The sequence below is a fragment of the Myxocyprinus asiaticus genome, chromosome 26 (genome assembly GCF_019703515.2).
Source record: "Myxocyprinus asiaticus isolate MX2 ecotype Aquarium Trade chromosome 26, UBuf_Myxa_2, whole genome shotgun sequence".
Taxonomy (NCBI): Eukaryota; Metazoa; Chordata; class Actinopteri; order Cypriniformes; family Catostomidae; genus Myxocyprinus; species Myxocyprinus asiaticus.
Window position 1 is genome coordinate 15,826,250 of NC_059369.1, and position 22,738 is coordinate 15,848,987.

At 40.4% G+C, this 22,738-nt stretch overlaps 2 protein-coding genes across 8 annotated transcripts in view; both read right to left on the minus strand.

Annotated features, from left to right (window-relative positions):
* Window positions 1–897, minus strand: part of LOC127417196 (fibrillin-1-like) — a 105,630-nt gene extending 104,733 nt beyond the window's left edge. For 2 of the 4 annotated variants that reach the window (XR_007893235.1, XM_051657030.1), the window contains exons 1-2: window positions 662–897; window positions 325–528 (exon numbers count right to left, since the gene is read on the minus strand). Coding sequence is in view for 3 of the 4 variants with exons in the window: in XM_051657030.1 (XP_051512990.1) it covers window positions 325–512 (188 nt within the window). In the remaining variant the exon portion in view is untranslated. The remainder of the gene's footprint in view (window positions 1–324; window positions 529–661) is intronic. The other 2 variants (XM_051657031.1, XM_051657032.1) reach the window with 2 other exon arrangements.
* An 18,340-nt stretch (window positions 898–19,237) lies between these two features.
* The window catches only part of LOC127417197 (selenocysteine insertion sequence-binding protein 2-like), a 39,238-nt gene continuing 35,737 nt past the window's right edge, over window positions 19,238–22,738 (minus strand). For all 4 annotated transcript variants that reach the window (XM_051657035.1, XM_051657034.1, XM_051657036.1 and 1 more), the window contains one exon: window positions 19,238–22,057. In XM_051657035.1, coding sequence (XP_051512995.1) covers window positions 21,471–22,057 — 587 coding nt within the window. In that variant the 3' untranslated portion in view covers window positions 19,238–21,470. The remainder of the gene's footprint in view (window positions 22,058–22,738) is intronic.

Sequence of the window (22,738 nt, forward strand, 5' to 3'; positions counted from 1 at the left end):
AATGACAAATCCAAACAAATGTCTGATATTCCCAGGTTTTCCATGACTAGGGGAACTCTGAATACATAGAAATTGTATGAACAGGGAACTGGTCTGCAGTCTGGAGAGTAAACTTAAAACATAATTCAATCAACCTCACAAAAATTATTACTTTACTAACATTGCTGAAATTAGTGCGAAATTACACAGACTAGCGTATAAATTAATGTCAAATTGCAACATGATCAGTGTCATTTAAAGTGTTCGCAAAAACAGCTTTACAGCTGTGTTTAGAGTAAATAGTGGTTAATTGGCTGTGGTGGAGTGACTGATGTGATTAATTACCCCTTCAGCACGTCCTGCCCGCCGCCCCGACGCTTCGATCTGTCTGATCTCTGCTGCTCAGCGGGTTTGTCTGCGCTCACGTCGAGCGTCTGCGCAGCTCTGTCTGTGCCTGCGTCCAGCGTCTGCGCAGACACAAACAGCGACACGAGCGCTGAAAATCCCGCCGCGAGCACGAGCAGCCGCCTCATTCTGCGCGCGCTCCCGCTGCACAACCAACAACTCACATTAATAACAAAACTTAAAAGAAACGTATTAAACATACATAACAAAGATGACTTCTATATGTGTTTATGCATGTTAGTTAAGTGTGTTTATGTGGAATATGAAGAAGACTCACAAACCAGAGAAACTTTAAACGCAGAGAATAAAATAAAACTGAGGCAAAGTTTCTAAACCTCCAGAAGATGAAGATGTTGAAGAAGATGATGATGTTTCTCCAATAATTGTGCAAAAATAAAGTCTTTGCAGTGCCGGATAAAAGTTGTCAAGATGAAAATAGAGTAAAGAAAGTGCAGAGCTGCAACACAGAGCACTGCAGGCTGCAGTATGCGACTGCGTTACTGCATCAGCGAAGATCTGCGCTCATTCTGCTGCTACTTCTCAAATCTCGTCCAGCCACAACTGCTAACGCTCGCTCTCCTCTGATCTCGCGAGACACTGCGGGAATCAACTGCGGCCGGTTCGCTAATCACATAGAGCCTTTCATTTCAAAACACCCGAATCCAAAGAGATTTATAAGTCAGGCATAATAACGAAAGTGCTGCTATATAAAGTTTAAAGCTAGTACAGAAATGTTATTGTAATAAAGTATATTGTTGCCTATAAGGGTTTTGATTCAGTGGGGTGGGGGGGCTAATTCATTTTTAACGGTGGCATGCAATATTTGCCTTTCTTTGGAGTTTAACTGCACAAACAAAAAAACACAACAGTATTTTGGACATGGTAGTAATTTGAAGTACCTTGGTACAAAAGACAAAATATGAACAAAAATATGGTAATCGTTCGTACAATAATATACAGTAGCTGCTGCGTTTCAATGTTAAAACTTTATAGTGATATCGTGTAGATACAGCGGCAATAGTTATAGAGCAAAACATTTTGAGACAGCAAGATGCTTTTTGTGTAACAAATGAAGATAATGCTTATTCTAAGGGTGTTATTTTCACTGTTAATTTCAATAAAATTTGGCATTTCATTACATCTCAAGCATTCTATAAACAAATAAAGGTTTGGTTCATCTAAAAATGAAAATTGTCTCACCATTTCTCACCCTCATGGCATCCCAGCTGTGTCTGACTTTCTTTCTTCTGCAGAACACAAATGAAGATTTTTAGAAGAATATCTCAGCTCTGTAGGTCCATACAATGCAAGTGAATGGGTACCAAAAATTTGAAGCTCCAAAAAGGACATAAAGGCAGCATAAAAGTGAACTGTAAGACTCCAGTGGTTAAAGCTATATCCTCAGAAGCAATATGATGTGAGCAGGGGTGCTTTAAGGTACCTCTGGGCCTATGGGCTCACTGGTCCACTGAGGCTCGGATCTGCTTTGCATTGAACAAGTACTACACGGATGCCTTTAACGATTGCGCACTGTCACAATGTCAACATGCGCGTCTCCCTCTGAAAGCGTTTAAACGTGTTGTAGGCCTCTGGGCTTCAGCCCGTATAAGCCCGTGTGTTAATGCGCCCCTGGGTGTGGGTGAAAAACAGATAAATATTTATGTCCTTTTTCCCTACAAATTCTCCTCCCTGCTCATTAGTAAACAAAAGAAGAAGAAAGTGAAAGTGGAAATTTATATTAAAAATGGACACAAACTTACCACAATTTCTCACCCACACTTATCATATCACTTCTGAAGACATGGATTAAACCACTGGAGTCTTATAGATTACTTTTATGCTGCCTTTATGTGATTTTAGAGCTTCAAAATATCGGTCACAATTCACTTGCATTGTGAGGCCCAACAGTGCTGAGATATTCTTCTAAAATCTTTATTTGTGTTCAGCAGAAGGAAGAAAATCAGACACATCTGAGATGGCATGAAGGTGAGTAAATAATGAAAGAATTTTCATTTTTGGGTGAACTAGTCCTTTAATCTCCATCATGATTGAATGGAGATCCACTTCGAACACTTTTCATAGCAAATATGCTCCCAACACTTTAGAAAAACTATGTGTTTTATGGGCAGCAGGGCTTTTACCCCAAATCCTATCCTTTCAATAATTAGACAGTTATTGAAAATTTTTTGATTTAATCACTTTAAATAAAACTGAAAATTACATAAGTATTTTGTTTCATTAAAAATGTGATAATTTTAGGGATTTTCATTAGCTACATAAATTTGCAACATTGTAAAAAAATATTAAATAATGGATCAAATTGCCTCACAATCAACCTTTAGACATTACACGCAATGATCACATGGATCTCATGGATCGGGGGGAAAATTCAGTGTATAGTGTCAAACAAGTGTTTAGGAAAGTGCTGTGGGTGTTTTTGTTGCTATTTAGTGGTTCGGGAGAAAAAAATAAAATGTGCCTTTTTTCCTGGGTGCCTTTAGCCCCATTGTACCCTATTATAGCCTGTCCCAGTTAGAGAGATGTAAGAGTAACTGTTAACAGGGAATTGATATTTAGCTTATTTGGCTTCATTGAAAGTAAAGAAACTATACTGCAACAGCTGGAAAATTACACTTTGGCTTGGCCTACTTTCACAATGATTCATCACAGTACTAGCACTGGGAAGGTTTTTGGAATCAATTACCTCAGTCAGGAAGCGTTTTTCAACTGTTTGAACTTCATAACAGTCTGTCTGAACCTGGAGCACGCGCCTCACTTTTGATGCGCGCCAGACAGCATCATCTCTTGTCCGCGTTCCCAGTCACATTTGGCACGGGAGCGCGCATGCTGGCAGCACCTTGACTCATGTAATGAGAGAACACGAACAATGCACAATGAGAGAGGGGGCATTGAGAAACTATTTATGATTTTTCCCCTCCAAACATGCTCCACAATAAACCATTTAACCCGCATATTCAAGCGCTGCTTTTGAGGGGAAAGGAGCATGGATTTTACTTTCAAAATGGAGAATTACAATTTTTTATTTTATTTTTTTGAACATGTGCCATGATAATACGATGTTTTTGGGCATGTACCATGGTAATACCATGTAAATACTGCAGTATATTACAATGATAGTAGTTCAGTACCATGGTATTACTTGTCGGTAACATGGTGTTTGCTTGCAGTGTCGACTGGATGCATATTAAATAACCTACTGCCCTTCCAGAGTATAGAGTTGAGGACAGAGGGATGGACTGTCCCACAGCCAATTTTAAAGCAAGGAATTGTTCACCCAAAAATGAAAATGCTCTCATCATTAACTCACTCTTATGCCATCCCAAATGTGTATGACTTTGTATTCTGCTGAACATAAAGATTTTTAGAAGAGTATCTCAACTCTGTTGGACCATACAATTCAAGTGAATGGTGGCCAAAACTCTGAATCTCCAGAAAGCACATAAAGGCACATAAAAGTAATCCATACTCCAGTGGTCTAACCCATGTCTTCAGATGCGATATGATAGGTGTGGGTGAGAAACAGATCAATATTTTGGAGGGTGTAAGTCCTTTTTTTCCTATAAATCTCCACTTTCATGTTCAGTTCCACATTCTTCTTTTGTTTTTGGCGATTTACATTCTTCATGCATATTGCCACCTACTGGGCAGGGAGTAAAATGTATGGTAAAAAAAGGGACTTAACTATTGATGTTTTTCACCCACACCTATCATATCACTTCTGAAGACATGGATTTAACCACTGGGGTATTATGGATTACTTTTATGCTGCCTTTATGTGCTTTTTGGAGCTTAACATTTCTGGCCACTATTCACTTGCATTGACCAACAAAGCTGAGATATTAAAAAAGGAAAAAAAAGCTTTATTTGTGTTCAGCAGAAGAAAGAAAGTCATACATCTGGGATGGCATGAGGGGGATCAAATAACCTGAGTTCTCATTTTTGGGTGAACTGTTCCACATGGTCTGCATCCCCCCAGTGTCACACTAAGACTGATGCAGGTCAGAGGATGGAGAAACAGACCATGCAAAACATGACTATGAGACCAACCCAACTCTATCTGGACTCACTCTGCTTGAAAGACAGCTTGGACCAGCCTGAAGGGGTTTGTGGGTCTGTTGCGGGGTGAGCAAGAGACAGACACAGTGGGTGTGGCGTCACGCCTTGGAGAGGCATTTATTGAAAATAATAATAAACATAAAATGTTCATAAATGGGGGAAACAGTGTCGAGGGGGAAAGTGTCCAAAATAAAGGGGAATCCGGCATCCTCACGTTGAAAGGGGGCGGCGCTTCTTTCATTGGTCCGTGGCGCTTGGGGCGGCGACATACTTGGCGGCCTGTCTTCCCAGGCCTGTGGCAGATGTGAGGGGAACTCGTCTGATAATAGGTCATACTGGACTTAATAATACATTGTATAAAATAGGCAAGCACCCAACTGGGAAATGCACATACTGTAGCCAACCAGAAACAGTCGATCATGTACTATTTCATTCAGACAATAAGGCAAAACATGATTTTTCATTATCAGGTCTCTTAGGGAAAACAGCTGGCAAGATATATGATGACATTATTAAGTTTATAAAAGAAACTGAATTAGTTAAAAGAATATAGTTTTTTTTTTCTTCTCCTGCATAATCCTGTACCACACTCCAGTCCAGTCGGTGGCAGTAATGCACCTATAGGCTGGTTTGCCAACCGCCAATAAACACCAAAGAAGAACATGATGTGAGGGGAAAGCGTCCAGGCATCCGTACTCGTCGGCCACGACGCGTGCTTCAGTCCCGGGGGTGCAGGTCCGGCACGCACCTAATTCGGCCAGAACCCTCCCAGCTCTGCTCCTGGATCTGTGAGGACGTCAATGTGTGCACACAAGAAGAATAGAAGCCGGATTTATTTGTTTATTTTGCAGCAGTGACAAGGCCAAACACACATCAGTTGTGCCTCGTTCCAACCCGCTGCCCAAACGAGGCTTATTAATTATGCGCCTCTTCTCTCTCCTGGCCTTTCCCGTCATGAGCCTTGCTGAAGGACGGCCCTCAGAGGTGGGGCGATGATGACGGGAGGGATGGGCGGGTCATTCCGCCACAGGGTCTTAAGCTGGTTTAAGATGGTCAAGTTGGGGTTTAGCTGGTTGACCAGAAAGTCTCCCTAACTGATCAGCTGACAAAGTCTCAAAACCACTTTAAAACCATCAAAACAGATGAGCCGAACCAGTTTTGCAAGGTTGGGAAACCAGCTGGACGACTAGCTAAACCAGTTAAAAACCAGCTTGACAAGCTTAGCTGGTTTAATATGGTCACATTGGTGTTTAACTGGTTGGCCAGTAGGTCTCCCAACATAACTAGCCATCAAGTGCTTAAAACCTCTTTCAAACCATCAAAATAGATGAGCCGAACTAGTTTTTCCAGGCTGAAATACCAGCTGGCTGACTAGCTAAACTAGTTTAACACCAACTTGACCAGGCTGAGAGACCAGCTAAACCAGCAAGCCACCATTTGGCAGGGGCTGTAGAGGTGTGCTGTAGTGTGACAGGTGTCTTAACATCATTCTTTTAGCAGGTGTACAGGTGGCCAGTGATTCGCCTCAGGGTCCTGTAGCACGTCAGGTTCGAGGTTGATAAATGCTTACAGTATTTCTGCTCATTCTTCTGTGTGTTTACTTTTTCAAAGGCTGCCTGTGCACTATGGCTAAAACAGATGCTTCAATATACTGACCTACTTTCCAGAGGAATTCGCTTTTCTTTCTCTCTCTCTTGCTGCATGTGACCCAAGGATGGCGTCCCATTGCTGTTCCTGTTCCCGGCCTCGTGTGGATCGCAGACGGATGAGGGGGGTGAGCGTGTGCCAAAGGTTCTTACTCAAACTTTCTCACACTGTTTATTTTCATTGGCTCTGGTGTCAGTGTGTCTCCTTTCATTTCCCCTGGACCGCAGGACTTGAGTGGTTCGACTATTAGACACTCGTGGAGGAGAGCGTGGGGGCATCTGACATGCCACAGATGAATCATTATTAATCACCTTCAGGTTCCTTTGATATCACTGAATATTCAGGCCAGTTCTGCCACCAAAGACTTGCACTTGAAACTGTTAAACCCGTGTCATTTCTTGCGTAACCCTGGGTTGTCAGTTTTCACACTGTATTTGTAAACCCTGGATTAACATTGTTATTTGCATATTTATGATGTCAATAACAATGATTGGACAAATATGAGCTTTTTTTATTTTTATATTTATCCCCTTTTCTCCCTATTTGGAATGCCCAATTCCTACTACTTACTAGGTTCTTGTGGTGGCGCGGTTACTCACCTCAGTCCGGGTGGCGGAGGACAAGTCTCAGTTGCCTCGGCTTCTGAGACCGTCAATCCATGCATTTTTATCACGTGGCCCATTGTGCATGACACCGCAGAGACTCCGCATGTGGAGCCCCATGCTACCCTCTGCGATTCGCGCACAAATTACCACGTGCCCCATTGAGAGCGAGAACCACTAATCACGACCACAAGGAGGTTACCCCATGTGACTCTATCCTCCCTAGCAACCGGGCCAATTTGGTTGCTTAGGAGACCTGGCTGGAGTCACTAAGCATACCCTGGATTAGAACTCACAAATCCAGGGGTGGTGTCAATACTCGCTGAGCTACCCAGGCCCCCTCAGAAATATGGGCTTTTGATAACTGCTTGTCCATCTGTACAACATTTTTAATTGATTCCCTCGGAAACTAAACACAATTCATGAAAGTTTCTACAACTACAAAGCGCACGAATATTTAAAGCTGAAGTGTGTAACATTTTCATGTCAAAATTATTTTCTTATCCCAGCTTTAAATGCAGAGACAACCATAAGTAAGCCATTTGTTGGTTAAGCTTCTGGAAAACTGTAAACACAGCGTCTCTCTGGCACTACAAAATGTATGAGCAACCCGTCGAGCCCGACACAACAACATTGACTTAACCAATGGCGTGAGTTGAGGGCAGGACTGTCTGTTTGATCAGTAGCAGATGGGGGTGTATTCAGAAGGCTGTTTGAAAACAATGTTTATTTTTGCAATTCTGTTCGGTGCAACTAGTGTTACACTCTTCACCTTTAATGAGGCAAGCATTAGTTTATGAATGGTTGTCTGTTGCAAATGTAACGGGAGCCAGCTTGTACGTGATAGCTTTGCAGTGTGTAAACCTCACTCCCCTGGCCTCAAGAGGTACACTAGCAACTAACACTAGAGGCTGTAGGCTTTTGACTCTTTGTTAGCGTGCCCGCCTCCCATGCCAGAGACCCTGGTTCAAATCCCACTCAGAGCGGGTTGAGCAGGACCAGTTACACAAACAATTAGCTGTAACTTTCTAGGACCACATTATAAACCTATTTTAACACTGCTTTAAATCCAACATATCTACTGAGTTTGTGTCAAATCTAAAATGAGCAAAGTTCAGCTATGCAACTATACAGTACATGGCACAAGCTGATAGGTTCTTTGAAATTGTTATCTGTTAGCCTGTTGGCTCGATCACATGTGACATGTCACATGGTGTAAGCTGATTGGTCCTTTGACATGTAATCGGGAAGCCAATCAACGTGAGTAATCTCTCTTTGAACACATTTAAATTGCTCATTTTTGCAGATAGGCCGGTTTCACTGCAGTGCGCTGCAAAAGTTTTTTTCTCTGAAACCCACCTCCACATGTCAAGATCTGCTACATTTGGATTGTTTGTAATGTCTGTTTGTGCCGCAGCATGTCATACATGTTCGATGCAGCATGTCTTGCATTTTGTCTAATTGTGCAGCAGCAACATGTCCACATGCTTAAAACTGTATGTCTGTGTGTTTTCTAACAGTAGGAGTTCTCAGCACTTGCTCTGCTCCAGCAGCAACATAGCAGATCTAGTCTGCCAAGACCAATGTCCTATCAGTATGTTATACCCACATGAACATGCTAAATATTTCCTAGAGTTGTCATGACTGAACTTTGCATTTTCATGTGGACTTGCTTTGGTATTATGCATTGTCCAACTTGCCACGTCTGCAGCTCATGCCTCATGGATATATGCATGACTGCATGTTCACCTTCAACATTTCAACTGTAGAATTGTGTGCTTGGTTTAAGCCAGGTATAATAAAACCCACCTCATCCAGAATGATCCACTTTTGGTTCATCTGTCTGTAGAACATTCTCTTAAAACACTTGGAATCAGCGGGTGCTTTTTGGCATTAGAGAAACAAGCGTTTATGCTTTTCTCAGTTGGGGATGGTTTCCGTCTTGCAATTCTTCTATGAAGCACAGTTCTGCTCAGTCTCTTTCTGAATGTACAACCCCAAATGCTTGACCTGAGCCAAGGTGAGAGCACCCTGCAGTTCTCTCGATGTGTTTTCAGGATTCTTCGCAATGGCCTGGATTATTTTATGGTGCGCTCTAGGAGAAACCTTGGCGGGTTAGACACTGCTGGGGAGGTTCACCACTGTTCCAAGTGTTCCTCATTTAGACGCCTCTCGCTGTTGGTCCGTACCGTTCCAGGATCTTGGAAATGCCTTTGTAACCTTTTTCAGAATGATTGATATAGATAGATATGAATACGTTTTTTCTTGTTAGAACTTTCTTTTGATCACAGGAAATTGTGCTTGTTAAATCTTTGCAAGGGTCAAAATAAGCAATGTCGAAATTGTACACGACTGGCTTTAATCAGTTGGTTGATTTTAATATCCCTTTATACCCTTTCACATGAATGTTGGATACTGCATAACTGTAGTGTCAATGCACACAAAAATAAAACAAGCCATTTTGTGTCCTTGTGAATTCTTTGGCGCTCTTTTTGCTGTGGATTATCAGTGTCAGAGACAAATATCTGCAAACAAACCAAAATGAGATGAAATTGCCTTTTGCTGTTTTGTGTTAAAGAAAACATCCATGATATTTCAATGTGCTGGTCTTGTTGTGTATGACAATGTGGCTGTTTAGGTCCCTGAGGTCCTGAGCTCTTTCATTTTGACACAGCAGAACAGCTTGCAAGAAAATACTGACAACATCCCCTCACATTTTTGACCATCTACGGCTTGGAAAACAGTCTGTTGTGGGTCGACCCAAAGTGCTGTGTCCAGCACACACACATAAACATGCATACATGCATTTACATGCACTCTTACACAAGACACTAATGGATGTGTGAGTCAAACATTGCTCAAAGATTTCCCCAATGGACACAGCAAACTCTTACAGGACAATACATTAAAGTCAACATGAAATCAAAATTGACTTTTAAATGTATTTATTTTCTTAATACATGTTCCTGGTCTTATTTTGCATGATTCATAAATATATGTCATTCCTTTTATCAAAACGCAATAACTTGCTCCGCCTCTGAAATGTCTGATATCACCTATGCTGCACAGGCTACTGGTTAATACTGACTAATAGCCAAACAGCCATGTAGGCGTAGTTTTAGGCTACTGTTCTCTGTAATTTCTAAAATCCTGTCAATAGTTAATGCAGTAATTTAATGCCTGTGTTTCCTGGAGGTACTACATTCATTACAGGTGATTAACTGACAGCACTCTTCATGACATCACAGGTCTAGAACTCAGTGACTCACATTAACACATCCATCACACATTACCCAACACAAACAACCACCACAAGTTGATGTCACCCAGTCAAACACACACACACATACACACACACTCTTGAAAGATTTTACATAACAGACAGAAAATGTTGTACAGGTGCAAAAATATTGTTGTTCTGTCATCTGTAATGGCCCTGACAAAAGCCCCTCAGTGATGAAGAATGATGCCCCACCACCCCGCCAAACACAGTAAACATTCACAAAAGCCACGGGCAGCATATTTCTTGACCTGTGTCACTTTTGGCTGCATTTATATATGTATCACATGCACTTTTTTCCCTGCTGTTGGACTGACAGCATTAAATGGACCACTGGAGCCCGACAGCTGTCACAGCAACATTGCCAGGTCTAATGGGGGGCTGGGGGGCCATTGCCTAGATTTTTCTAGTGACCCCCACCCCAGTCGGACAGCGAAACGACCAAGAGGGACAGTGTGAACCTGCATCCTAGTACTGGTCCTACACAGCAATGACCCGTTAAACCCGATTACACCTATGCACCAATTACTGGGCCAACCAAATGGCAAAAAAGTTGATTGAATATAGCATTACCATGATGATTTTGAACAAAGTTCAAAATCCATAAGAACTACTTAAAACATTATACAATTGCTTATGATTGATCAACAAGTGATACTGTCAACAAAATGACTAAATATATCAAAGAATTGCCGAGACAGAGCCTGGGAGCCTTTCTGACATTTTGTCATCAAATTCGTTGTTTCTCTACAAAAGAACAGTTTGGTATATCAAAAAGATTTTAATTACTTTTGCCCATCATGGTCTGAAGATAATCTGACTCTAAAATATGTTTGAGGAGATAATTTTTCAAAATTCAACATGGGTTGAAACAAATGCCAATTTAGGCTTGAAATGAGTGGGTCTGTTGTACATTTCCGGGTTTGAAACGTGGAATTAAAATGATCAGAGTGACTATTTGTACAAGGAGTAAAAATAGCACCAGTCATACAGTGCTGCTATTTGCACTCAAACATTCTGGTGGAAACAAACTGTACCCCTAAGTGTCGCTTCAATGGCGTGGTGTGAAAGACGCTGTGGATGTGTTTTTCTTGCACTGACGTACCGGATTCGATTTCTCCTTTTGCCCCAGTTTTTCCCATCCTGTTTCCTGACTCCACTATACTCCACTACACACAATACTACTTATAATAATAAATAAAAATAATATAAAGGCTGGTTTTCTTGCAGTTATTTGGTCACTGTGAAAGTCTGTGAGTTTAGAGAAAATTTTGATCTGGGTAAAATTACCCATGGTTTTACTATAGTAATATTGTAGTAACCATGTTTTTTGGTGGAAGCCATAGTTTTAATGCAATTAACCATGGTGTTACTACAGTAATTTGGTGTTAATATACAGAAGTAACAATGTTTAATTTTGTGGTAACTATGATTTTACTACAAAATACCATGGTGATACTATGGTTACTGTAGTAAAACCATGGTTAATTTTTGTAAGGGAAGGTTAGAGTTAGGTTTAGGGGTTGGTGAAGTGTATCTATGGGACTCTAAATAAACACAATAAACATGCTGTAGTGATGCCCCTATACTGTAGGTTAGTATTGAATTAAGGGTGCAAACAGTATCTAAATCTATTTGCACTTAGTGCAAAGAAGATGCTTTTGGTTGCTATTTACACTTAGTGCAAATAGCCTCTGCCTTAAAATATTGCGTGATAAACTTCTATAGCATTGAGTGGTAGACTGCAGGAAATATTATCTCCTGGTAATAATACACAAATAATAATTTCACACATTTACATTAAATTATTAAACAACTGAAAATATAAAAAAGTTTGCTAGATTTACGAAGCTCAACAAGGGGAAAACACGTCATCAGCAGGAAAAGTATGAAAGGGATCCATAGGTCATGAGTAGAAAAGTCAAACTTTGAGCTGTTGGTGGCGCTATAGAGTGACACACTCTAAACTTGGTCAGGGGACATTTCAGAGCCCTGACCAGGTCTATCAGATTTTAAACTTTCCTTCACACAGTTCTAAGGGCTGCCATAGACTCCCAGCCAGATAAATAATAATAAAAACACTAATAAAAATGTTACTCAATGCTTAAAAGTGAGCAGATTATGGATTCTGTATAAAGCAGATGATGGTAAAACTCATGGTAAAAACCACAGACATGCGTCAGCTCTGATAATCAAAACCATGAACTCCAAAACCGTTACCGCCCTCAGGCAGTGCATGCTGGGGAAATAACAGCTCTTCTAAGCATCTTGAATGTGCTGGAACCTCTTAAATTTTGGTCATGCTGCATTATTTAAGAAGCTTCTGACGCATTCAAGTAAAACTTAAACATTTCAAGAGTCTCCAAGCTCACCAGGTCTTTGACACAGATTGGGAAACATATTTGATTTGAAAAACACTGCAGCAAATTGAGCCAAGCGTCTGCGCTGGAATTGGGGCGGTGACATTCCAGTGTATTTGTAATAAATGAGCTGTAACGTTTTCAAACGCAGTTTTAATTCTGCGCTGTGTGACTAAACGGAGAGCCTTTCATCATACTGTCGACTGTGAGCTGCCTGTTTCTCTTGGATGCTCTTAGTATGAAAGATTGGTCTGACTCACTCAAACACTTCCCCAGAAACCTGTGCAGTCCACTTCTGCATTAATCAAAGTGTTTATTAATGGTGTTTGTCAAGTTAAGCATCACTATTACTATTGCTGATGGTGATCTGAACAAACCATTCGTCCTATAATTTTGTCCTAACAAGGCAAGCAATAAACGCTCTCTTTTACGGTGATGAGTTATTGTCCCAACAAGTCACGAATGTGACAAGCAATGAGCAACAGGACATTTTGCAATGGGTAGTCAGGCCCACTACAAAATCTCAATGGTCCAAATTTGCCAAATTTAAATATTTAGCTTCCTACTATATACATGTTATAGCTCAGACTTAAAAGCAATGCTCATTTTTACACCATATGTAAGAGCAGGTCGTTGCCCCATTTTCTTTCCACAAAGGGGTCCTTGGCCTTAAAGGTTGAAGACTACTGCCTTAAATCATGCAGCTTGTTATCAGACTTACGATTTTCACCTGAGCGATGATAAGACAGATAAAATAGATCCCATAGACTTACATTGAAGAAGGGACCATAGCCAGTTACTAGAAAACTCTTAGTGACAACAGCCTTACAAATATCACAAAGGGTTTTCTTAACTAAAGTGTTTCTTGCAAATGGGTTTAGAATATCATAGAGACTTAGGGGTTGACTGCTTTGACCTGAGCCAGTAAACAACCACCTAGAATCACCAGAACATTCGGCAGTGACTTCTGCAGGTCACCCTCACTCTGTTTTCACTCTTTATGTCTCTTGTTCTGGTCTGTCCAGCACACAGAGTTGGTTTGAATCTGACAGTCTTCAGCTGAGGAATTCTGGAAAGCCCCTTCATGTGAGCACTGCCAGCGGAGCGACCACGCCAGCGCAGCCGAGACCTGCCCTGAGAGCAGAGAGGGAGAGAGAGAGATTCACGTGAGGTGTGTTTAATGTGTGTCTGCACAGTGAAGCTGCAGAGGCCCTCCACCCAAACTCTGACATCAGCCGAGAAGATATTTAACTTGTGTTGAGCAAGAAGGAAAGATTTCTACTGTCATGGCAGTGGTTTTGTTTCAAAGCAGCTTTTGTCCAACTTTAAGGAAGTGATTTCAGGTCATACTCCACAGATCTGTTAGAAACAGCTGAATTCTGCTCTCAGCACTTTTTTTTTCTGAGTTCACATCTGTGCCAGCTTTGTTCTCCTCTGGTTATTATACTGCATTGAGACAAGAGTGCCATCTCATGGCTGCTAGAGTTAGACACCGCCAGCTGTGATTATTTACTCTTTTCCGATTAACATTTTTTATTGATTCATACAGATAACAAAGAAAAACAAAACATATATACATTGAATCAACATTTAATCCCCACTATTAACCCTCCCCCTCCCAATCACCAACCCCACCTTGACCCTCAACAAACATCCCTGTGGTCACATATAAGTACGCACACGCACACACACACACACACACACACACACACACACACACACACACACACACACACACACACACACACACACACACACACAAAATAATAATAATCATACACATTTAAAACTATGCTTCTCTCTCCACAGCCCCTCCCCGAGAGTCCCCCAAAAATGCCAAATAACTGCCCCATTTCCCAGATTGCTCAAGTCCGGTGTTTCTATACAAATTTTGTGAGACAGAATTACATAACAGAAAATAATCTATAAAACAAACTCCAGTCAATAGGCAGAATAAACACAAAGAACATGTAGATTCATCCACATAACTGTCCCAAAGGTGTGTTCCTCCACAAAACAAGCTCCAGTCACTAGCGGAACCATCACAAAAACAAAAAAAAAAAAAAAAAAAAGAAGGCCGTTCAGTTTCCTCGGGCAGTCAAATGAATGTTCAGTGAGCCGGCCCATTCGACTGTTACCTGAGTGCAACAAATGACCCAATCACTCCAGTGTTCTGCAAGAAATACTCCACAAAACAAACTCCAAACAATAGGAGGCATAAGCACAAAGAACGTGCACATTCATCCACAACACTGTCCCGAAGAGTGCTACTACACAAAACAACTCCAACCGCTATGCGGAACCAGCACAGAAAGAAACAAAAAAGGCACCCAGTTTCCTTGGATGATCAAGTGAATGTTCAGTGAGTCGGTCCACTTGGCTGCAATGTGAGTACCAAAAAATAACTTACTCAGTCCATTGACTTTATGAAAGACATCGCTTGCTGGGGACATGTATATATTTTGCGGCCATCCTTAGTATCTATTCTCGATTTGGCCAGGAACATCAGTGCAAAAGTGACCTTCTGTTGATGTAAGAGTTTCTTGCATTCCTTGAATCGAACATGTTTCTCTCTTGTCGAATTCACAAAGTCTGGGAACAAGAAGATTCTGTTTTTCTTCCAAGAAAGCCTTCCTTTACTCCTCGCCTCGCGTAACACAAGATCTTTATCGGATGATCTCAGAAATTTGGCCTGAATTGATCGGGCCTGTCTCCCTCAGTGGATCGCCGAGCCGGAACCCTGTGAGCTCGCTCAATTTCCAGCTTATGGCCTGTTATGTCGAGCAGACTCGGGAAGAGCCCGTCCAGGAATTTCACCATATTCCGACCTTCTTCGTCCTCAGGAATTCCAACAATTCTGACATTATTCCACCGATTACAGTTCTCCAAGTCCTCCATCTTCTCCCAGACATGCTCCAAATCCACATTGGTCGCTAGCGGATTAGCAGATAATTCCCTCTCCGATGACTCTAGATAATCAATCCGATTCACGACATCCCCCACTCTTGTAATCACCTCAGTGAATTTCGTCTCCATGGCAGCGATCGATCAACGTATTACAGCAAGATCCTCCAAGTCAGCAACGACCTTCGTCAGCATTGCCGACACGTTCAACAATTCTCGCCAAATTTCCCTCACTTCTCCAGCCATATCGGCTCCCGGGCTTGTAGCCTATTGCTCAGGGGTGTCAGCTTGAGCACGTATCTTTTAATGTCTCCAGAGCCCGAGGATTTTGAATTTTTTTACATATTGTCTTCCTAGAACAGTTAAGGATCAGGGTGTATCGAATCTCACCGGTTTACGACACAAAAAGTATTAAAACTTGCAAAGTACGCAGAGCTCGCCGTTCACACGTCCGAACCTCGTATGGCGTCGCGTCGATTATATACTCTTTAAAAGAGGCACAAAATACTTTAACATCTTTCAGCAAATGTGATCAGAACTAAAACCTAATGACCCAAAACTAAACAGAGGACTGATAGTACATTCCCATTCATAATTTGAAACACTGGCATATTAGCCAGACAGGGCTGATGTTTAAACATGCTTAAGATAGTCATAGCCTAGCGGTCTGCACTTGTCACATGTGATGTGGATGCTTTGTGGGTGACCTGAGTTTGATTCCCAGCTTATGAAGTCCTTTCCTGATCCCATTCCCTCTCTTCTCCCCTACTGTTTCCTGTAATCTGTCTAATAAGGCAAAAAAAAACTTGCTTTAGATGATCCTCATCAAGAGGGGGAGTATATGATTATTATTCTATTCATATATTTAAAGGTGATTTGTGACATTTCTGTACCACTATGGGCACCAAAGCTGATTATAAAAATAATGACCTTTTTCAAACAGGTTTCCAAAACACTTCTACTAGGGATGGGCAATAATACCACGATCCAAGTTGTAACGAATGAGGCTAGTATCCCTTCAGCCGACCGCCAGAGGGAGCCCTCTCCCGAATAAACTTCCTGCATTTGGATTCTACCTTCGCCTCTCATGTCGAGTCGCTCACGTAAGTAGTCAAAGCCAATAATGCTGATATCGATACACTACCTCGTGAAAATTGATTTTGTGTGCAATTTCTCAGGACAAAAATGGGTAATCTAATCCATTTAAAGGAATATTCCTTCTTCATTTCAAGTTAAGCTCAATTGACAGCATTTGTGGCATAATGTTGATATCCACAACAAATAATTTAGACTCGTCCCTCCTGTATTATTTGAGCTGTAAAGTTGTGACAGTCATTTTAGGGTTTGTTGACATTACATCGTCATGACAACAAATTTGTAAAATTGGCTATAACTTTAAACAGAAAAGGTTAGTAGGCAGTTTTATCACACTAAAATCATGTTAAGACATATTGTTTACATCTTGTGGCTATGCTTTTGAAAAAGTGTGTATTTTAATGTTCAAAAATTGGCCACCATTCACTTCCATTGTAAATGCCTCAGTATAACCCAGATATTTTTAATAAAGAAAAGGAGGGCAAGTCAAAATATATTTTTGTGTTAATCAATATTATGCCACAAATGCTGTCGATTGCGCTTAACTTGTATTGAACCTGGAATATTCCTTTTAACATTGTATTTAAAAGCATTTTTCATTTTTTAATTTACAGGCCTAAATTGCAAATCATTAGACATCTATTTTTGTTTAATCTATCATTTATTTATTAACAACAACAGAACTTTTTTTAATCCTTCAATCTTTTAAATGAAAATTTATTTTAAACTTTAATACATTTATACCAAACGAGCACTGATTAAGTGCTCTCTGTGACTACTTGTGTCTCTCAGCTTTTCTGTGCATTAATTTAGATGAGCGGAATGAGTAATAGAGCCATTCATATACAACCATTTGTGTATTATTATTTGTTGCTTTGAATCTTATGAAACACAATCAGTTTCATGGTAAATAATAAAATCACTAGTTTAGTTATAACCTTTAGTATTGATATTTTTATGTGAGGATCATTCCTCTTGATACAACATGAGTCTCAGAAGTATCAATACTAAAGGATTGATCCAACCATCCTTAACTTCTACCTCTTCCTCCACTTGACATTGTTTGGACAAACTAGCCAATTTCCTGCTAAACAGTTTATTAAAGATAGTCCCACCATAGGCGCAGATTTAGATAGGGATGATAGGGACATGTCCCTACCAACTTTCAGAAAATTGAAAATGTCCCATCCAACATTTGGGCAATTTTAACACTTGTAAAATATTTTAACTTTTTAAAAAAAAAAAAAAAAAAAAAAAAAAAAATTAATTAAAAATTCTCAGTATCATTATTAATGTGTAAATTATTGTCCAACGTCTTCTGAATCAGTGCAGAAAAGGCTTTGTCACAAGGCACCTGTTACTTTTCTCTGAGCTGTTCAGGAAGGATGCACCAGTCACAGTAGATTATGATTACTAGACAAGCACTTTTTAATTGTTCTCAGAGATTACACAGGTGGATTTCCATTTGTATTTTAGGTACACCCCTATAAACTAATAGATTTAAAAAAAAGCTTGCCACATGTCCCTACCAACTTTCAGATCAAACCTATGCCTTTGAATCCCACACAAAACTCTTGCCATTGGTTGTGCCAAAAGTTGGACTTTTTGAACACAATTCATCAGTGCATGTTACTATAAAGAAATGTTAAAATACTGAAACTTTATTTCCAGGTTTAATTTATATTTGGAATAGACTGATTTTTGAACCCCATGATGTGAGTTTATGTTTTCTTTTTTAATCGTTTCATGTAATTTTGAATGTGACGATGATTTAAGGAGGGTGTACCTGAATGGTACATTGGTAATCTCAAGGATTAATAGTGGTGTTTTCCTTATTACATCACGTGTTGTTCTGAAAGCAAAAAGAAACGAATGAAACGGAATATAGACGCGCAACCTGACTGATGCAAAGCAGGTACGTTTACTCACGCGATTAACCGAAGGTGAAGCGCTGCTGGCTCATGATGTGCGAATGGCTTACACGTGCTGCACGAGTCTGTTGGGTATACTGGAGTCTCCTCACATTTGAACTTTCCGTTTAGCCTCCCATTCAGCTCATGAAAACACACTACGTGATCATGAGAAAGGATTACTGTGACCACGAGGAGGGCATGGCCGGGCCATAAGGATGGACGCCCGGTGCTGCATCAGCCGGGAGAGGGATAAAGAGGAGCTGGGGACACCAGTTCGAGAGAGAGACACACGCAGCCGCTGTGTGTGTGCGTGCATCAGTGTTTGAGTTGTAATTAAAGTCTTTTTGGTTGATAACCTGGTTCCTGCTTCCTCCTTTCCCGATGAACAAGTGGCTTGTCTGCCACAATGACAACAAGATGTAGATTGGAATGCAGGTGCAGAATTTATATAAATAAAATGGTCTACTCCTCTCTCGCCATTGCTGGCATGCTAGTGATTACCCCTCCGCACGCCAATGCTGGCACACGTGCCATAGGTTGCCGACCCCTGCTCTGGAGGGTCAAAAAGCCTCCTCAAAAGTGGATTGCGGTGGCTTTTCAGGAGGGCAGTAGTCCTCCACAATCCACTGCAAACTCACTTTCAACTCTGACTCCATCCAATCAACCCATGATGGATAAAAACCAAGCCACTCCTTACATTTTCTTTCTCGTTGTATTTCCTGTTTCACTTGGAATTGCATCACATTTATGGAAGTAAAATGTGTGGCGAAAGCAGTTTCTCATTGCATTTCCTGTTTCACTTGGTAGTGCATCACATTATGGAAGTAAAATGTGTGGCGAAAGCAGTTTCATGTTGACTTGGATAGGATTTCAACATCCAAACACACTCTTCACCTTTAAGCCTCCAAACACACTTTCGTCCTGCAAGTTCACATGACTCACACACTTAATGAGTCAAACACATCGTAGAGGAGGTAGTTTACTGGAAACAGTTTAATTGTATTAACGATCAGTCAACAGTTACTGCATGTACAGATGAAAAGACGCTGTGACTTCATAATAAATGCTAAAAATGACACATCAGAGATGAGTGCTAGATTCACATTAGTTACCAAAGCATGTTCACGATTATGTACATAGTGCAAAAGACACGGCAATGAAAATCACTCCAAACACAGAAAGAGAGAGAGAGCGAGAGAGAGAGAGAGAGAGAGAGAGAGAGAGAGAGAGAGACAGATCCATTAGCTCCACACCGACCCAAACAGAGTCAGAATTCTGCTACAAGAAGCTTATTGCACGGAGATGTTGCTCCAGAACATTTCAACAGTTTACATGAGAAAAACAGTCACTACTGTTGCATTTCATTGGATCTGACAGCTTTAAAACATTCAATTCACCCTAACATTAGTTATTAAGCCTTTCATATATACCTTTACCATGAAATCATTTTCGTGAATGTACATTATGACAAACATTTGCCGAGATAACACCATTATATTGTCAGATAACCTTCATTTGGAGTTTAAAGTGGTTTATGATTCTTTCCTCAAAAACACTCAGACCTGTTAATACTAAAGATGAAGGAGAAAAACCAGTGGAAATCAGAGTGAATAACACATGCGCACAGTGGAAGTCAGGGGGGAATCTCATGAAATCGGTTGAGAACATGTATGGCTCATATTTTACCCCAAAAATCAAACAATAAGAAATTCTATTTTGCATAAGGAAAATGAGGCCTATTTTTAGAACAATTAAAACTTTTTATTGTGACATTGCATCACAAACACACTCCCAAAAAACTCTCATTACTGAAATGCTACTGTACTATAATTATATTTTTTATATTAATATTTATACATCATTTTTGCTGCTGATTTAAATAAAATCATATGTATTAGTTATCATACTGTATTTTACAGTATTATATTGCAGTACTGAATATAATAAGAATCACCTTTGAGAATAATACAAATTTGGAGGAAAATGTTAAATTGTCATGAAAATGTTACAATGCAAAAAATCTCAATGGTCCTAAAGTATTTTTGGAGTGAAATGTGACCTTGCCATGTTTTCAATAGACTCACTCAGGTTCAGATGTTCAATTTCTGATTGGACGGGTCGCTGCAGCAGCTGTGACTGATGGTTCTTATGTCCAGCTGAACCAAATCAGTTTACCAGCTGATACAGACCCAAAACTGCTGCCACCCAAACCAAAAGCACCAGTATACAGTACAGCAATTTACCAATATAAACTACCTGCACAAAATGATCTAACCAGTAAAACTAGTACCAGGAGAAAATAAATCCACCTGAAAGACTCCGACATAAATGATAGACAAAAATAAAACCAAAGAAACACCCTCAAAACCAGCTGATCTGATTTAATTCAAGCACGATAAATACAAGCGAACAAGACTGAGTATTAGAAACATTTAAACATGTTATTTACAACAAGGATTCGTTCATATGTTCATAAAATTAGTTCTGCACGAATCACTCACACATCTTGTCTGATGTGTTTTTGTCCGCAGGTTTTGTTAATTGTTTATATTTGTTTAGGTCGCATGTACTGGATTCTTGCTGGCTGTTAAAGCAAACACACACTCAGACAAGAGACTGTGAGAAAACACACATCCATGTGTCCAGACACGTCAGCAATCTGCAGAAAGAGAAGTGTGTGTGTGGAGGAATGGATGAGGAGTTTTGTTCCAAACCAGTATGACTTTTCTTTCTTCAGTGGAACACAAAAGATGTTTAGAGAGCTCCTGGAAAGGGGAAGATTTTCAGGGAATTACAATTTAAATTTAGGTCTGTTCCTCACACAAAGCTATTGTAGGATTTCAGATGACTTGGAATATAGCACATGATTCATATGGACTGCTTAATCAAACTTTTATGGTTCTTGAACAGCATTTTTTGTCCTATTTGGCAGTCCCTGTTAACTGTATGCTTTTATTGTATGGAAAACAGCAGCATGAACAGAATAAACATCTCTTGTGTTCCACAGAAGAAGGTAAGTCATACAGGTTTGAAACAACATGAAGGTGAATAAATGATGAATTTTCATTTTGGGTGAAGTATTCCTTTACAGCTGTGCGGCTACAGAGTGTCTGTGTGTGTGTGTGTTGGTCTGTCCATTTCAATTTCCTGAGTCAATGTTTGTGTTTTGTGACACTGAAACTTTGGGTAATGAGGTGCGTATGGTCGCTCAGCCTGCATGTGTGGATGGTTCGGGGGTTTGTTTGTCATCCGCCGCTGGCTCAGCGAGATCAGACGATTCGAGCTCTTCCTCATCGCTCAGATGCCCCTCCTCATCTTCATCTTCCTCATCTTCAGTGCTGCCATCGCTCGGTCTGTGCAGTTGCAGATTCTCCAGTGTTTTGGAGACCCACGACTCAATCCTACAGCTGAGTGGGGGCACCTGCACTGAAAGGGGCTCGGGGGTATAGTCCTCTTCCTCCTCCTCATCCTCGTCCTCCTCCTCCAGCATGCCGGGCACCAGTGTGCTGGTGGTGCTGGTGATGGAGGAGTTGAGCAGGTCTCGGCAGCTGCCGTCTAGAGAGCCGGTCTCGGTGCTCTGCTGCGACGCCCACTCCAGACGATCATCTGTGCGAGACTCCTCCTTCTCTGGAGCTCGAGTGGCCGCAGGGTTCGTGTTCGAGCTTGGGTTCTGGTTGGGTGCTGGCTGTGGAGGGGATGACGTGACCTCTGTCTCTTTAATGGTCACTCTGCTGGGTTCAGATTCCAGCGGTTCTGGTGCGTCTGTGTTCTCCACCATTGTCCTCCAGTTGGTCTCTGCACAAAGCACATAAAACACATCAGTCACTCACTCATGGCTAGATCAAGACCTGATGAAAACTTAAACCATTTTTGTTTTTTGTTTTTTAAAAGAGCTGTCACTTTATTTCAGGAAAACTCTTTATAATGAAAGTCAACCGAAATGAGAGTAAACCACAGATTTGATAGTTTCATACAATTCTGAAATAATAATAAAAAATAAAATTAAAAAAAATTACTAGATGTAATTACTATAAAAAGAAAATTAATATTTATTCATAGAATCTTTTTTTTTTTTTTTTTTACACTGACAAAAAGTCACTGATCAGAATGCAAAATGCAAAAAATGTACCAGCAAAAAAAACAAAACAGAAATCAGGAAGGTTAATATAAAAATAAAGATAAAAAATAAAGATTTAGCATTAAAATGTAAAAAAAATAAATAAGGAAAAACACCTGCCAAAATCGCAAAAAAAAAGAAAAATTGCAAATCACAATATCTATAAAATAAAAAACATTTGCTATATGATTTTTTTTTTTGTCGTCCATATTGTACAGCAATATGCAAAACAGTATACTGAATATGCCAGCTGCTTTTACTGCAGTGTAAGGAGTCCTTCAGACCGTTCGTGCTCTTGTGAAAAAAAAAAAAAAAGCTGGATGCAGCACAGCAAAATGAAGTGGTTCCAATAAGCATTA